The 18083-nt window shown below is 36.0% G+C and overlaps 1 protein-coding gene across 2 annotated transcripts; it reads left to right on the plus strand.

The window, feature by feature from the left end:
• Positions 1-10725: 10725 nt before the first annotated feature.
• Positions 10726-16836, plus strand: LOC133870884 (uncharacterized). Of its 2 annotated transcripts, XM_062308141.1 has the most exons (16): positions 10726-10884; positions 10969-10997; positions 11137-11248; positions 11344-11441; positions 11958-12054; positions 12151-12240; positions 12339-12401; positions 12545-12619; positions 12698-12763; positions 12836-12913; positions 14035-14145; positions 14233-14310; positions 14414-14533; positions 15225-15268; positions 15355-15382; positions 16567-16836. In XM_062308141.1, the coding sequence occupies exons 1-16, from the start codon at positions 10852-10854 to the stop codon at positions 16579-16581; spliced, it is 1137 nt and encodes a 378-aa protein (XP_062164125.1). In that variant the 5' UTR covers positions 10726-10851; the 3' UTR covers positions 16582-16836. The 2 variants fall into 2 exon arrangements, with proteins under 2 accessions (XP_062164125.1, XP_062164126.1); XM_062308142.1 differs by lacking the exon at positions 15225-15268.
• The last annotated feature ends 1247 nt before the right edge of the window (positions 16837-18083 follow it).

Here is an 18083-nt window from a genome sequence, read left to right on the forward strand (position 1 = left end):
GCTAAATAAACAAATGGAAAATATGAAGAGACGAGAGAAACTTAGCTTCATATACCAGATGAGCAAATCTAACAATCATCAAATTAACTGTAGCACTGAGGAGCTTGTTACAAAGGCAAATTTGAAGAAACTTGGATGAATTCGGTGATTTCTTTACTTTGACGAGCTTGTTACAAATGCTCTTAGAGAACCAAAAGTGGCATCTTGCTTTAGTGAAGGGAAAACAAATTCACGTGCAAGAGAGTGAGGGGTGTGAGTGGTGCACATGAAGAAAATATGTGGGGATAAAGTTGCAATTGAATTCCCAAAATAGCCCTTACTTTAAATGAGAATAAGGAAAGCAATGGCTACAATGGTAATTCACGTTTCGGGACAACCAATGTCACTTTTATTCTCTTTTCTTGGGCTACCATTTCTAAGTCATACTGGCTCATAAAATAAAATAAAACTATCTTATATTTTTAACCATACTAACTCAACTTTATTTTCATTTAATCATAATAAACCCATTAAATAATTTCTTGGACATTACAAAAACAAATAAAATAGAAATGTCAACATGAATACATAGAACTACAAATACAAAAATGATGCAGTAAAAAACTCCCCCTCAAAAGAAGCATTGCTCCCTAGCAGAGTCCCAATATGCTATACACATTCTCACCCTTTTGTTACAATGGACAAAGGGAGGAACTCAAGCAGTCTCATCTGTGTCCTGGGGAGCAACAACATGAACAGGTGCTGCATCATTATCTCCAAAGTCCTCAACAGTCACCAACATATCATTTTCTTCATTGTCTGCCTCTGGAGATGTAACCTCCGCACTCGCTGCCTCATGATTCTGCTGGATGAGGGTCTTTACAACCAACTCCACTTCGTCAACCTTAACTAAAGTAACAAGGACTGCATTATGAGTGTCTTGAAGTTGGGCCTTCAAATTTCCTTACTCATTTTCCAAAAGAGCCAATTTGTCATCGGCATACTTCCTTTGATGCGCAAATAACTAGTCAAGACTTTTAAACAACTTTGATATCGAAGATGCATTCAGTGCGGTAGAATTGGTGGAAGGATTAGCTTGAGAAGAGGAAGGCTAAAAAGAGGCAGACTTGGCCCCATTATGGTGTTATAAGCAAGTTGTTGTCTCATTTTAAGGTCCCTCATTGTTTTGTTGAACCTACTGCCTCTATTCTCGCTCATTTAGATTAGATTTCAATAACTCATTCGGACCTGGTGTGAACAGACATACCAACCGAGTGCCTCGAGAGTTCTTCTTAAGTGACTCATTCGGGTGTACTCGAACGAGCCTGTGAACGAGTGTCTCGATACCTCTTTGTTGATGTAGCTCATTCGGAGAAGCTGGGAACGAGCACTCCGAATGAGTATTTTAGTTCTTCAATAAAAACCAATGTTTTGAAAACGAGCCTAAATATTAAACTTATCCTAACAAACTTTGTCTTGCATCAAACTGTTTTAAAAAACCGAATTAACCAACGTAAATCCTAACAAAAGCAATTGACACAAAACCCCTAGCTTTCTTTCGTTTTCTTCTCTTTGGTCACCCAAATCAGTAATGTGACATTGAAGATCCGTGACATTATACCAACCAATTAATGAATGCCACTTAATGTTGGCTGTGAAGGTTTTGAAAGAAAATTACACGGAGAATATTCCAGTTTTTAGTATATAATGTAGCAATATATATAACAGAATACATATTCATATAGTCCCTGAGCTTTGGAGATATATTACAAAACATAACACAAAAATCATAAGCTATATATGAGCCTAACACCCAATCAAATTCACATAATTAATATCAACCTCGCCTTGCAATTGAAAGCACAATTGCACTTATATTCCAAGGACTGCAACCCAAAGGCCCATGAAATGAATCCCTGCCCGGACTCTGTAATCCTGATGACTGCATAGAAGCACCATTCGAGAAAGACAAAGAAGACGACGATGAAGAGCTTGAATTTCGCGCAGATGCCATAAATTCAAAGTGGGAGCTAAAAAACTCGAGCTTTTCAAATCTATCCCCGGCATTGACATTCTTACTTTGTCTGCTTGTCTTGCTTTTGTTCCAAAACCTAAGCCTTGGCCAGCTGGCGGTTCGAGCCTTGGGCTGTTCAAAGCATGGCTTAGGAAGGTCTAGACTACGAACGGCCGGCAGAGGGCTGAGCGGGGGAATTATTTCATCCTTTGGCGGGTGTTTGGGCGTCCCAGGCTGCCTTTCCCACTGAAAGGGAACTCCTTCGGCGCTTCGGTAGTAATAGAGATGGGAAGATCATCCCACAGAAGAATTCCGCAAAAGATTTTTATGAATGAACTGATCATCTCCTTGAAGCAAAAAAGATCTTTTCTCTTCACCCCTGCAACGCTCATGATCCATTTTTTTTTTCCTATGCAAACTCAGAAAAATCAACGGTTTTGGTTGGTTGGATTTTCAGGGAATTCGATGTGAAGGCTATGAAATTTCTCTACACTGGCCCCTGCGAGTTTGTGGTAGTTGCGTATATATAGAGAGGATTTGATAGTACTCTGTATTCTAAGGTGAATGACGGAGTCTAAGGGTGCATGTTCCTATGTTTTTTTTTTTTTTTTGTGTACTCGATCCGTTACTCCTATCCTTCGAGAGTAGGGAATTGTTTTTTAAATATATAAGATGTAAGATTTTATGTTAAAGCTAACATAAGAATTAAGCAAACGAAGTGATCGAAGAAATAAAAGAAAAAGAATCAGAACGTTCTTCTTACGATCACGTTAAACATTTTGGTTGTGTTGAGCGAATTCTATTGCATGTGCAAATTACCAAATCCTTAAGACAAGGCTAATCAACTTTGCGTCCTATTTACCACTATTATGCTCCGAATGAAGGATAGCTTGAAATAGAGGAAGTTAGCCACTTTTCACTACGCGAAACTTCCATGGAAGCGCTGATGTATCATGTTTGCCTATGATCCCCATATCATGGCAAGACAAAAGCTCACAGTGTTAAGGGTAGTAATTCGTGTTCGCATGTTGAGTTCAGATTATGTCGAGGCATGAGTATAAAATTATATAGATCAATCATAATATGACCCATATATGCATTTAATTAAATCGATCAAACCGGCCTTAACCCTAACTGTTAATTTTGTGTTGTTTCGTATCGGGTCTGCAGGTCGTGTCAAAACTTTTCAATCCTAAATGTAGTGTGTAGAGTTCGAGTCGTATCGAGACATTGGTATAAAACTATATATATATAGGCCAATCATTCTTAATCCGACCTATTTAATTAAACGGGCCGGGTCAGGCCCCTCAACCTTAACTTGCTAAATTTGTGTTTGATTCGTATCGAGTTCGCAAATCGTGTAAAAAAATGTTAACCCTAATAGTGCCCTTAGAATTGTTGGCCACATAACGAGCTAGGCTAGAGAGCATATATATATATATATATATATATATATATATATATATATATATATATATATATATATATATATATATATATATATATATATATATATATATATATATGGATGATAGCTACTACTTCACAATTGTATATTTAGTTGACTTTTGAGGTTTACCCCTTACTTCTACAAATGATTCCTCAAATTACAAGTAGTAGGGATGCTTTATATTAATTCGAGTAACGCGGAAGTAGTTCACCAAATCATACAGAAAAACTGGCCTCCATGTGCAAAGATTAAGAAAAAAACAGAAATTCCTCTTTTATAGTTTTTTATATTACAAGTGTGAAATAGGAAAATATTTCAAATGCTTCATAATTCTTACCAGCCTCAAGAAAAAGCCGATATGTGAGTTGGCATAAGAGGTCAATATATTCAAATAAGAAGTTTCTTCATTAGAAAGTGCGTACATTGCGTGGACCAAAATATCGAAACCTTGAACACATGAAAATTTGTTGAAGTGAATGCTTCACTAAATTTAGATGAACTGTTTTACGTACTGATAGTTTTTTTTCTGACGTATGCGCTGCTAATATTTTTCCAAAAAAACATGCCCTGGAGTTATCTGGATTGAACCATCATGGATATTTATGTTCAAATATTCAAATCCTAAACTTAGACTAGCCTAACCTAGTCATATTGATCATATTATGTCAACATGAGTAGTAAAAATGTTTCCAAGAAAATTGCATGTACATAATTTGTCGCAGGACATTGATTGCATTATTAAGCATTTTAGTGGATAGTTTTCATTAAAATCATGTCCCATGTAATTTTATTTTATTTTGGCATGACGTTAGCATGTTCAATTTTAAAATTGTTAGGTCATAGAATATTGGTCCTATTCGGTGCACAAAACCTTGTGGATATGTTCCAAGTGTTTTGGGTTCGTTTTGGCTTGTTATTGGAGTTTTTGTGACCCCACGTGAGAGGGTCATTCAAACGGTAGTTTCCTGGTGGAAGAAGAGTCATCTTTGCCTTCCCTCGTTAGGATGACGTTGGAAATCCTTTCTAATGGGACGCCTCTAACAGGAAGAAGATTTCTTATTGCCTTCATCTGTTCAAACGGAATTAGAGTTGTTCTAACGACACACCATTGGTGTAACGATTGACCAACTCCCAATGACACAATATTGTCCGTTTTTTGCTCCCCTGAAACAGACTTCTCAGGAGGTCACCCATCCAGGTATTATTATAGCATAAGCATATTTAACTGTGGAGTTTTGATAGGTTCATTGTCATCATGGCTTTAAAACGCGTTGTTTTAAGAAGAGTGTGAATATACATATAAGCACATCCTCATTCTCATACCCAAGCAATGTGGGACTTCAAAATCACCCTCTCATGTGCCCTAGTGTCTCCATTGGCGATCCCCATGGGATCACCCCATTCTTGGCGTCCCAACGAGTGTTCACTGGCAACCCTCATGGGCTTGTGCACGCTCCCCCATCTCAGATGGGCAATGGTTTTGATACCATTTGTAACAACCCACTCCAAATAACACAATATTGTCCGCTTTTAACTCCCCTAAAACAGACTTCCTAGGTAGTCACTCATCCTGGTATTATTCTAGCATAAGCAAGCTTAACTGCGGAGTTCTGATAGGTTCATGGCCATCATGGCTTTATAACCCGTTGTTTCAAGAAGGGTGCGAATATACATATAAGCACATCCTCATTCCCATACCCAGGCGATGTGGGACGTCACAACTGGAAGACGATTTAACCTCTCTGCCATCCTCCGTCAAAAGGGCATTAGAAGGACATTCAAATGTCAAGCTTCAATTCGCTCTCCATGAGCTTCTGTAAGTCCCGTTAGAAGCCCGTTATAACAGAAGACTCAGGAATTGACAAGTGTCAGAAAGTTAGCGATGAAACCGTAAGTGTTTTCTGTTCTAACAGCAGCCTGCTGAACAGTTGATAAAAATGAGATTTTTATCTCATTCAAAATGTTTTAAAAGAGCCATTATTCCTAGAGATTTTCATAATCTCTAGAAGGGTCCTTGGGTACTTGATGAGAGTGTGTAGGATGATCCTAGAGGGTTTCTTGATTCATTTTTATCACCAAAAGAGTGTGACCAAGTGTGGATGTTTTGAAAGCTTTCAACTTTGCCCACACTTGAAGTGTTCTTGAGTTTTAGCCAACAAACCATACACAAACCATTGTTTGAAGAATAGTCTACCAAAGGACCAATATGGAGATGTACTGTAAGAAGATTGGAGGGCTCGAAGGCTAGCACGTGGCTAGTTGTCATACAAGAAATAGGATATTGCAAAGGGTTGTAAGTATCTTCTTATCTTGTAATTTGGATCTTCTTTATAGTGATTTTTCGGGTTTGGCTATCTCGATCGGAGTGGTTTTTAGACCTTTGATGTGTTCAATGAGTTTTTCTACTTTGTAACCAAAAACTGTGTTGTGGCTGTGTGTTTGTGTGCTTTAGTTTTCAAGTAATTTTATTGCTTGATTGTCTTTTACGAGGGTTAGAACCATTCCTTGGGTTCTTTAAAAAAGACAAAAGATGGAAAATATATTTTTCAGAGTTACAAAACCTTGGTAGTACAACCAGGGGTATTTTTGGTCCATGTTGGTTTAAATTTTTTAAAAGGGGACTTATTTGAATTTTTTTTTTTAAACGTAATCCTTGTAGACAAATGACTAACCCTAGCCTATTTAAACACCAATATGGTTGTGTACCCCATTAGAGCCCCCATTCTCTCCATTTTCTACCAAAAATTCAAGAGAACAAAAAAACCCTACCTCCTTAAGCCATAGCCGCACACTCATTGTGCTTGAAGAAAGATTTGTTTTATCTCATTCTCTCATCAAACCAATAAGTGCAGCACCTCAAGCACAAGTTCTTCAACAATTCATCAATTCCCTTTTTGAGTTTTCATAATCCTATGCTTGTTTCATTCAAGAAGTTCATAAACTATGTAGTTTTCATAAAATCATGTTAGAATGGGTTATGTTTACATGGATTTTCATGAAAGTATGTCATAGATTGCATGAAATAATTATTTGATGTTGTTTTACTACATGTTAATATCATTGAATCATGTTTTAGTTTCTGGTTTGATTAGTTTTTACAACATCCAAATCGATTTTTCTTAAACTACCTGAAAACCATGTTTATTTGGTTTAGTAATGCTACTCTTCACAAACATTTATTGATAAGCGTTGAATGTTACACATTCAAGCCCCTTAACTTATATATGTTAATTCCTTAGCATTGTTATTTGTTTGATTTTGTGTTGTTTTATTGTTTTCAGGTTTTAAATAAAGATGCAATTAATTCCATTAATGTTGGGCTTAAAGCACACTTTGAGAAGACCTTGAAGATATGTTTAAACTTAACCAATCATAATAGAATACCTATGTGATGTGGTTAAGTTTAATCAAATCAAAGGAAGGACTAAATCGGAATTTCTCTACTAAGAGTCAAAAATCGGATTGGATTCAAATTTGGATTCTGCATATGTCTCAGTGTTTGAATCATAACTTTTGCATCAGATATTGGATTGCAATGAAATTAATGGCGTTGGAAAGCTAACAAAAAATCCAACAATATATCAGAAATAGCTTTTCCCAAATTCGGACGTTTACTATATCAAAATCGCCTCGCAATAAAGGACCGCAATTCTGGCCGAATTTGGAATCCTTTTCCTACTTGGATTGAAATTTCAATCTCCTACTTGGACAAGAAGACTCAACAGACGATTTTTTCTGGAATTACAAGAGCTTCTAGGCCTCTCCTAATCCCTATAAATAGACCCCTAAGCTTCAAGAGAATGTGTGCTTGGTGCTTGGGCTTGTGCTTAGATTTAGACAGAAAATTCTTCTCGGAGGCCTGACAAGTTGAAGAGGAGAAGAACATGGTAGGAGGCCATGCCAGCACCACGATGAGCAGTTAAATTCCTAATAGGGTGTTGATGTAGCCCTTTCCAAGTAACAATGGTTTAATTGTATTTTAGTTTGGGATTTTCTCTATGCATGATGGTTGTATAATTGTGAGAATTGATTTTAATGTTTATATTCAATCATTATGAATTTCTTATCTTGTCTTAGAAAGTCTTTTATATTGATTGAACTCAATCCTTCATATTTTCTGTGATTATGTGAATGATTGTTATACAACGGTTTTAATTGATATATGATCAAGAGGATTAGATAGACCATGCCTAGGAAAGACGGATTGTACTACACCCTAATTTAGTGTAATTTAGGTAGACAGTTCGTGCCAACCGAAGATGGGTTATACTATTCCATTGATTGTGTGTATATCCTATTAAAGACGTAGCTAGTCCATGCCTAGGGAAGACGGGTCGTACCGTATCTTAGTGGTTAGGTGGACGGTCCGTGCCAACCGAAGATGGATTATACTTATTCTTTAGAGGTAATTTCTTGACTACTCGAGTGAGACGAGCCCTTTATCATGCATAGTATGAATTTTCCTTGTTAATTTATGATTGACCATTGTTATGCGGTGAGTGGTGAAATCAATCCCCTATTCTTAATCTCATCCCTACTATCTTTACTTTTATGTCTTTTACTTTTATGTATTTCTTTTTATAAAACAAAAACCAAATCAAACATCTTTTTAATTAAGTTATATTTAATCTCGAAAAACTTGATAGTAATACCCCTGTAGTCCTTGAGGTTCGACACCCTCTCTATAGCCTTATCCTATAAGGATTCGTCCTATTGCGAGTGGTTATTTATTATTGATATATTTTGGTAAACAAAAGACCACATCATTTATCACATTCATTTTACACTGGTTGACGTAGCATGTTTTAAGTAGCTTTCCTTTTATTTCATTGATTGACATGCCGCTTAAAACATATCACCAATGTAACATGGGTGTAATAAATGGATGTGAAGAATAACAGTAGTTAAGAATAAATTATAATGGGTTGTCAAGTGTTGATTGTCATTATATGTTTTTAAGTGACTATAAGATAATGGAGTAATGGGTTGTCTATCACGAGTCGTGATAGACACAAATCACTTTCATATAAAAAATAAAATAAAATAAAAAAAAATTAACATAGAGACCGGTCACTATGTATCATAGATTAATGATTGGCCACTCACGAGTCTCATAGAGTCAAGATAAAAAAAAAAAAAAACAAAAGTCGTTAAGTCAAACGCTGTGTTTTACGAATGCACAGTTCGTCTTCAACCTTCGTTTCTTCTAAAGATTCCGAACAGTTCCAAGCGACTTAATTTACCAAAACGCGATAAATCGTTGGCTTCAATGGCTTGAGTCATAAATCTCAGTCATTCTGAAAAATAATTTGCCCCTTAATGAGTGGTTGAGGGTGAGCAACAAGTATATTAAAAAAAAAAACATCACAAGGAGTAAATAAAATTTTTGGGGGGTGAGAGGGGCACTTGTCCCCTCTCGACCCCCTGGCTCTGCACCTGACCACACAACGAATTATAATTTTAAAAGTTATATTAATTTTAAGAGGATTCACGAAAGATATGAGCCTTTACTTTAGTATTACTCTTTCTATTTTGACATTCATTGCTAAAGTACAACTTGTAATGTGGACTTAGTTTGTCCTCGCTGATTTATTTTGAAAAAATCTTAATATTTTTAATAATTGTTTTCAAATACAGATTATGTGAATTTTATTATCTTAATGTTTGGCACATTTAATAATACTCCTAAGTTATGGTAAGAGTAATGCTATAAAAGGGGCAAAATTACTCAAATTAGAATTTTAAGAGGGATGAACAAAACTAAAAAAAAAAAAAAAAAATTTGAAGATAAAAATTAATTTTGAGGGGTTAATTTCATTAAAATACTTTAAAAAAAATTTAGAAAAAAAATTCAAGGGATAATTACACTTTACCCCCCTAATTTATCCACGGGGTGGCAATTTACCCCCCAATGTACCAAAATTGTTAGATGACCCTCCCGAACTTGCCAACGTGTGACAAAATTTACCTTCCATCCAGTCGCCTGTCTGTTTCGACAGAAAGTCGGTCATGTGCGTTGCACGTGACCGTTTAAGACATATTCCTTCCCCAAAATACCCCCCCCCCCATCAGCCTTTATACCCCGCACATGCCCATTCCATCGCATATGCCAAAACAAAGACCTACACCCTGACTACCGATGTTGCTGAACTGGTTTTGGTATCTGGCACTAGCTTGGTTTGTGTTCGGTCTGGTGACTTATTTGCCACGGGTGCTAAGGCATGTGACATAGATTTTATGACAGCTTGGTTTGTGTTCGGTTTCTTGCTAGCTTGGGCGTATCATCATAAACGAACATCAAAGATTCCAATATCACACCAAAAAAATGCACAATCAAATCCTCTATTTCAGTAGAGTAAAACAGAGGTTAATAGAGCATGCAACCATGTTCCCACGGCTTCATTGAACTCCATGGTTGTTGTTCCATGAAATTGCAGGTATGTGCCGGTGAATTTGGAGACTGGAAAACATGTTCAATAAATATGCTCGTATGGTTCCAAACAAGTTGACGCTTGGAGAGATGTGGGACATGATATAGGCGAATTGAGATGCATTTGACATCTTTGGATGCTCGTTAATCGTTTTGCCACCTTCTATATATAGAACTTTATGCTCTCGCGCTCACTTGCTCTTGTGGGGATGCTCACGCTAACTAATCGTGAGATGCTGTTTCGATGGGAGTTTATTCAAGTATTGTGCCAAGATGAATGAGGACAGTGAGGCAAAGATGAGCTAAAGAAGCCATGTAACAGCTTGAATATCATTTCGAAAAGTCTAAGGCATGCACGGGGTACAAAGGCCGGATGAGGGGTATTTTGGGGAGAGGATATGTTTTAAATGGTCACGTGCAACGCACCTGACCGACTTTCCTTCTAAATAGACAGGCGACTAGACGAAAGGTAAATTTTGCCACACGTTGGCAAGTTCGGGAGGGTCATCTAACAATTTTAGTACATTGGGGGTAAATCGCCACCCCGTGGATAAATTAGGGGGGTAAAGTGTAATTATCCCAAAATTTAATTTTTGTAATGACACTTTAGAGTTTTTTTAGGACCCTCTCGATGCAGAATCTTCTGCAACTAACTTTGGCAAACAAGAAACCAACCAGTCCATCGCTAAATCTGTAGCAATGTTATAGCCAATATTATAGCAGGTTGTACAAAATGTCACTACATCCGACTACAGGGATCCAAAGCATCCCGACTTTAACCGCCACCTGCCCCTCCGAAGTCCAATAAAATCCGTTTTACATTATTTTTTTTGTTTTTTTTCATAAAAATTCAAGTTTTTAAATTTCCCCACCGCTCACAGGTCAGATCCATCCGAGGGAGACTTCCTCTGCTCCAAAAGTAGAAGGCCCATCACACTCTCACACACACACACTCTCTCTCAAACTCTGCTCTCAACAATGTCAGCGCTTGACGCGGACTTCGATCTCAGAGTACGATCCCTTAAACCCTAACAATGCACTTCGAATTCTCTCTCATTTTCTCTCTCTAACTCTCTCTCTTTCACTTCTTCGCAGCCGTCCCCTCAGCCCGCTTTCACAATCGGGTGAGCTTCTCTTCAATTTAGGGTTTATGTTGCTTGTTTTTTGTGCTTGTTCTTCAAAGAGTACACATTATATGTGTATGTATGTATGTGTGTGTGTGTCAGTATATGTTGATGTTTTGGATTTTGATTTGTGCTTCAGAGAGTACGCATTTGCGGATGTGGGAAATTTGGAGCACTGCACCAAGTACTTGAACCAAACGCTTGTTACGTATGGATTTCCAGCTTCGCTCGATCTGTTCGCGAGTGATCCGGTGCGTGTCGATGTTGATCTTCGGTTTGGTTTTGCTTGGATTTGTACATCATGTTGTTATTATTTTTATTTAACTGTCCTTGCTGTGCTTTGTAGGTTTCGGTTGCGAGGACTTGCAATTGCATATACTCGTTGCTTCAGCAGAGGCAGCGTGATGTTGAATTTAGAGACTCTGCTAATGAGCAGAGACAGCGGTAACCGATTTGAGCTCAATTTCTGTAATTTGATCGCATTAACATGTCTGATTAGTTTGAATTCAGTTGATCATTTTTAACAATGGTTCATTGTCGATATGTCTAATTAATCTGAATTCAGTTGATCATTTTTGTTTAGATGATGCATTGGTGAAAGGTGATCTGGTCTGGGATCTTCCTTTTATCGATTTGATGCCTCTGAGTTTATTTTCATTGATTCGGTATAGACATATGTAAAAGTAACTTAGAGCGTTTACTCATTTTTTGCATATATTGGGTCAGAATCTTTGGAATTCTTTTTTTTTTTTTTTTTTTTTTCAACTTAGTAAATTAAGGTTGATCTCGAGGGGCGGTTGTGGAATCATTATATTTTACTAAGTTGGTGGAATAGGCAAACTGATGCATTTTAGAATGGTGTGGTTCAGGTAGATCTTACATTCAAATTTTACCAAGCAAAAATAAGAATGTTGGAATTCCAGTATCTGAAATAATGCTTCTTGTTTTTTCATGCTATAGGCTACTATCGGACATATCAAGACTAGAGGCCAAAGTTGAGAGGCTTGAGGCACAATTACAAGGCAAAGATAGGGAGATAGCAACCATTACACGAACGGTTTGTAACTAACTGTTTTGTCAAAGTAAAGTTTTTTTTTTTTTTTTTTTTAAATCATGGTTTTATTGATATCTTTTGGTAGTTTTGTCTGATTAGGAAGCTAAAGCTACGGCAGCTTTTAAGACGCAAATCGAAAAGTTGCAGCAGGAGCGAGATGAGTTTCAAAGAATGGTCATCGGCAATCAGGTTAATACTTTTGATTTATTGGAGTGCTTTTGCTAGCTACTATATTAAATCAAACAAATCCTGACAAGTATCAATGACATATTCTGATGTTGCAAAAGCAAGTGAAGACTCAACAAGTACATGAGATGAAGAAAAAAGAAAAAGAGTACATAAAGTTGCAGGTAGGGAATCTTCCATTTTTTCTGTTATACCCCTGGGAATTGGCTATTCATGTTCATAGAGTAGGATTTTCATTAATGAAGGTTTACATGAGTGGTTAAGACAATAGATATTGGCACGTGGAATCATTATATTTTACTTTCAGGAAAGGCTAAACCAAGTGTTGATGGAGAAAAAGAAGGAATCTAGATCAGGCATGGAGATAATGAATTTGCTTCAGGTACTTATTGGCCAATATGGGCAATATGACTGATTGATTTCTATTTATCCACCTAAGGGCTTTTACAAACGTGTACAGAAAGAAGGGCGGCAGCGGGGAACGTGGAATGGGAAAAAGGCTGACAATGATTTCTATAAAAAGATTGTATGTAGTTTGATTGACGTATTTAGATTTGTAGACCAACTAGTTAACTTATGGTTGGCATAAACTTTGTAGGTGGATGCTTATGAGTCAAAAAATCAAGAGTTGATGACTGAGAATGCTGATTTAAGGGCATTACTACGGTCAATGCAGGTATATGTTTACCATTCTACTTGTGTTGTTATGGTTACCATTTTGGGGTTCCCTGACTCTACTTTTCACTTGAGTATAATGGGGTTATATGAATGCATTTTGAAGTGTGTCCACTGAGTGTAATATCTAATCTAATATTGGTTCAGGTTTACTTTGTTTCCTTATAGAACTAACAAATGATGATGCTTGATTTCCATAGCTGGTCTATTGTATTTTCTTGTCTAATTACAAACTACTATTGAAGGTAATTTTGTTTCTTAGTGCACAAATGCTAAATCGGTAAATTTCACTTAATATTTCTTGTCCTCAAGGCTGTAAAATCAGTGATTGGAATCTTGGATAGTGTTATTGTTAATGTCAAAGATGCCTAATTTCTTTTAGAAAATAAGATAGGTTTGCTGAAACAAAATCCTTGTTCATGTATATCGATCTTACAAATGTAAAGAACATCTTGTCGTCATTATTATATGGTTTGAATTGTGGACATTGTTGCCAGTGTGTGTTTTGACAGAGTCACATGGCATCTCCGAATATTTAAATGTGTCTTTTACAAATTTTATTACATTAAATATATATTAGGCGATGCTTTTGTGTTTGTTTGCAAGATAACACATAGTAAAACTATCATCAAAATAGTAATTTATTTCAGTGCTACATTTCTGTGTATATACTAGATCCTATGTGTTTCCAATGCTCTAATATATTGCAAAGTGCACTACTTTCCTTTATGCATTATTCAACAAACCCACTATATTGACAGATTTTTTATCGCAGCAGCTCAGTAGTTGCAATTCTCTACTTTCCTGAGTTTTTGGATGTGTATTCCCACTGAAATTGTGATGCTACTCTGTTGGGGAAGGGATTCCAATGTTTCTACAATTTTTCATTTGCTTAACATAAAAAAAGAAAAAAAAGAAGCTTGTATATGTTCCATGGCAGTTTTGTAAAGTTGCACATGTGCATGTAAGAGTAATTATAATAATAATAATGAAAAACTGAGCTCCCTAAATTTTCACTTCAAATGTCCCAAGCTCCTTCCTCCCCTCCCCCCATATAAGAAACTATCATTTCTGTTGGTAGAGCAACGAGTTCTAACTCCTGCTGGCATGATTGGCTTACAGATGGATATGCGTGATTTTATAAATGCTCCTAATGGATTGTCCAAGCAATCTCTGGCTGTCAATGAAGGAGTTGAAACTGACCCCTCAAAGTCCCCATTGGGGGGGAGGACGGTATGTCAACTTTCAAAATGATAAAAGCGTGTTCTTTTCCTTTGGCTATGGTGTTGTATGTAAGCTTGAAGAGTTTAATAATTGCAGGATGTCTTTGACCTACCCTTTCGCATGGCTAGAGATCAAATAGAGGAAAGTCTCAGAAATAAGATGGCTTCCATAAAGGTAGCTCTTTTTTTCTTTTTGGCTTTGGTTACCAGTTCATCTTGTGCTTCCTGTGCTCAATAAATTTTTAACATGTTTGGTGTTTATGCTTTGAAATTTCAAGGAGCGTATGGGTCAATTGCAAGATGCCCAGAAAGGTGCAGAAGTTACTTCTGAAGCAACTGAGAGAGAACTTGAGCTTGAAGCTCAACTTGTTGAGGCGAGGAGCATAATTCAGGAGCAGGTATTATACTCTGTTTATTTGAATCGGAGATTAAAAATAATGCATTTTTTTTTATTCATTATCTAGATCAGGTGTTTTATTTATTTATTATCTGCTCCTTGCTTATTGTATTGCAAATTTTTTATGATATGGATCACCTTCCAAGTGAAACCATTATGTTATTAAGTTGAATGTGCATCACCAATTTTTCTCTCTGTTTAGCCCTATAGTCTTGCTTTGCTCATTTTATAGCTTACATCGATGAACACCATAAAATTCATAAGCAAGCTTTCTAATTAAATCGGAGATTCTGAATACTTTACACAATGCAAGGAGAGATTGGTCGATTTAAGCCCTTTTGATTTATTGCATGGAAGATCTAGATCTGTAAACCATGAACTTCTGGAGAACTTATTCAATGATCCCTAAAAGTAGTACATGTATGCTCACTCGGTATTCTACTGCTTTCCACATTGAAGAAGAAGACTGGTATGATGGAAAGTCTTATCGGTGGAGTTAAGTTTCTAATTTGGAGTTTGTAAAACATATTTATCTGTGAAAAAATGCATTCCTTCCAATTCATTTAATTAGAACCGTGTCTCACATCTAACTGGTTACATTTCAAATATCTAATAATCTAGTACATTTGTCACTTATTTATTTTGTCTCTGGTTTGAAGATTAATAGAAATACAATAATTGCTTCATTACAGGCATCAATAATGTCTAAACATCTTGCTAAATCTGAGAGGCCAAGGTTTCCCATATTCCTTATGTCTGTTGGTGAAGTCTGTATCATTATTTTATGTATTTATGCCTAAATCGACATACTAATTTTGACAGGGATTCTATCATTTCATCACCAGCTGAGGTACAATTCTCTCTATTGATCATATTTCTATTCTTGTCGTTTGGACTCCAACAATGAATCTTGTAAAGCTGAGGCTAGTTATATATTGGTGAAAATTTCTTACTGTAATTAGTTCTTGGTTCTAAGGAGCTTATGGGATTGAGCTTAGATGCTAGAAAAGTACTTGTTGAAATTAATGTCATGAACTGAGTCTTATACTTGTCCAAATTGATGGGACCTATCATATTGAGGATATCAGGGAAGTCTGGAGTCCACTGTGCAAGATATGTTGACTATTTGGTCTTTTTTGGATTTGAAATCGCTACTTAAAATGAATCGTTTTCTAAGATCCATGAAATGTCGTCAATTGTTTTCTCCGAGTATTTTGACTTCGAAATCTGAAAGCTGTGCTCAAATTTAATGATTTTCAGTGTGTATTTGTACAATATGAAACTCAAAAAAATGCTGAGATGTTGAATGGTTGGTTTCCTAAGACCACTTAAAACAAACCTGGGATATGATGCTAGGAGTTTGTGCCAAAAAAAAAAGATTCCATTTATTCTATAGGTGTTTGTGAGCCAGCATTATATTTTAAGTATGTTTCTCTTTCAATCTTTCTCCCTTCTCTTGGGGCCAATTACTTAATAAAAAACATACGTATGTTTCTCTTCTGAATACAAATATCTCTTATTACTAGTCAGGACATAAAAAGTTTGTAGCCTTTAAAACTTTTTTTTTTTTTTTTTTTTTTGATTCATATCCAAATAAGAAAATCTATTAAAAAAATTTAATAGGGTGGTACTTGGTCTAAGGGGATTAAGCCCATTGATTAGAATGCAAATTATGAAGCTAGAGGGCTACTTACCAATAGCTTGATAGTCAATGGATGTGCACCTGGTAGGTATTGTACCCAATCTAGGTAAATATTGAGCAAGATAGAGAGCAGCAGTGAAAGTTTGTTGACAGTGGCTGCTTCCATCTCCCCCCCCCCCTCCCCCTGCAAAAACACTCTTCCCTCCCGTGTGTCCTTGTGTTTGCAGTTTGATGCAGGCTTCTTATACGAAGACTGATTTAGGTTTTCCCTCTAAAAAGAAGAATAAAAAGCCAGAAAATTTGGACATATATGAGAAATGAACTTTGTGGTGTGAACCATAATAGCCAACATTTGTAGTGATGTTGGTCTGACTTGCTTATTTGATGTTCAGGTGGTAAGAAATTAACAAGCCTGCAAAGTTTTGGGTCATGCCAGGAGTTGAAGTAAAGCTTTATGCAGAAATGAATTGCAGGTAACAAGCTTGTAATTTCGTAGACTTATTCTCACGAGAGTGTACACATTGATCCTCTCCTTCTGTTTGTAAAACCTAGAAGCCGTTGTTTTTAGCTGTGATGTTAATGTAATAGTATGGGGCCCTTGTATGCTTACAAGTGCCATAATCAAATTAGTTTCATATATATACGTAGTGCAAATTCTTCTATATGCAGCCTGGTTGTGAGGGGAATGGAATATTCTTCTAACACAAGCTAGCCGATCTGGCTTCTTTACTATCGTCATTTTCTTTGCCCTTGAACCTCTTTTTCATTCCGCCTTTTCCTCCCAAGATTCTAGTTCACAATTATAGAAACGGATGATACTTCTCATATTACTAAAAAAGCCCCTAAAAATCAAATCCAAAATCAAAATTATAATACGAGAATCTTCACAGAGTTCAATAGAAATTTCTAACGAAGATGATTCTCAAAAAAAGGTTTCGAGAAGAAACACGCATGAGAGCACTTTTAAGAGCTTCTCTATCCATTTCTTAAATATGGGAAAGAATTTTAAAAAAGTTTCGAAAAAACCGCACGTAGCAGATATCTTAGAGCAATTTTTATTTCTTTAATTTAAGGAACCGAATTACTTTTTGTTTCACTATTCAAATATATTGTACAACAGATTCTCTTATTATTATTATTATTTTTTTATACCAATTGAATATTCTTTGGTTACAAAATATAAGTTTCTTACTCTTACCTTCACATTTTTGACAAAATTTCAACAGTCTCTAATGAAAGGCAAAGAGGGATGAAAGAGGAGAGATAAATATTGTGTTAAAGTAATAGACAGAGAAGCTCTTTAACTTCTCTATACATTGGTTAGTATTGTATCATACCGAATGTTTAAGAAATTTGTAAGGAAGTTGTTGCAAGTGATTTTTATTTTTTTTTAGATTTTTCTTATATTTAAGAAAGGGAAGCAACTATAAGGTAGTTGTTGTGAATGCTTTTAGAACACTAGTAGCAGGTTTCTTAAATCTTATTTCCTAGCAGCTTTCCTAAATCCCATTTTTTTCTCTAGATGTAGGGGAAACTACTAAAAAAATCCCTTAAATCATTTTCTCTTGTTCTCTAAGTTAAGGAAACACCAAGAAAACTAAAAGTTTCTAAATCTTGGAAAGCAAAAGTGATTCATTTAACATTATTTTAATATAATTTTTTTTGTTCTTCTTTAGTATTTGTTTAAAATAATATTTAAATGATTTATCTTTCCTCTATGTTTTCCATAACATTTAAGTTAAAGACTATTTAAATGGGATAGGCAAATGATCAGAGAAGCTATTGTATGGTGCATTTAAATAGAAAAACAAAAAGTGATTTAGTTCTCTAAATTGAAGAAAAGTTTAAGGGAAGCTACTGCGAGTGATCTTATATATTTCCTAAACATCGGGTATACTACAGTGCTACC

The sequence above is a fragment of the Alnus glutinosa genome, chromosome 6, assembly GCF_958979055.1.
Source record: "Alnus glutinosa chromosome 6, dhAlnGlut1.1, whole genome shotgun sequence".
NCBI classification, from domain to species: domain Eukaryota; kingdom Viridiplantae; phylum Streptophyta; class Magnoliopsida; order Fagales; family Betulaceae; genus Alnus; species Alnus glutinosa.

Bases quoted from the DNA above. Each gene is read 5' to 3' on its own strand.
- LOC133870884 (XM_062308141.1), top strand. From the start codon at position 10,852: ATGTCAGCGCTTGACGCGGACTTCGATCTCAGA. The intron at 10,885-10,968 runs GTACGATCCCTT...ACTTCTTCGCAG, and splicing joins ACGCGGACTTCGATCTCAGA to CCGTCCCCTCAGCCCGCTTT. The intron at 12,402-12,544 runs GTAGGGAATCTT...TTTTACTTTCAG, and splicing joins AAGAGTACATAAAGTTGCAG to GAAAGGCTAAACCAAGTGTT.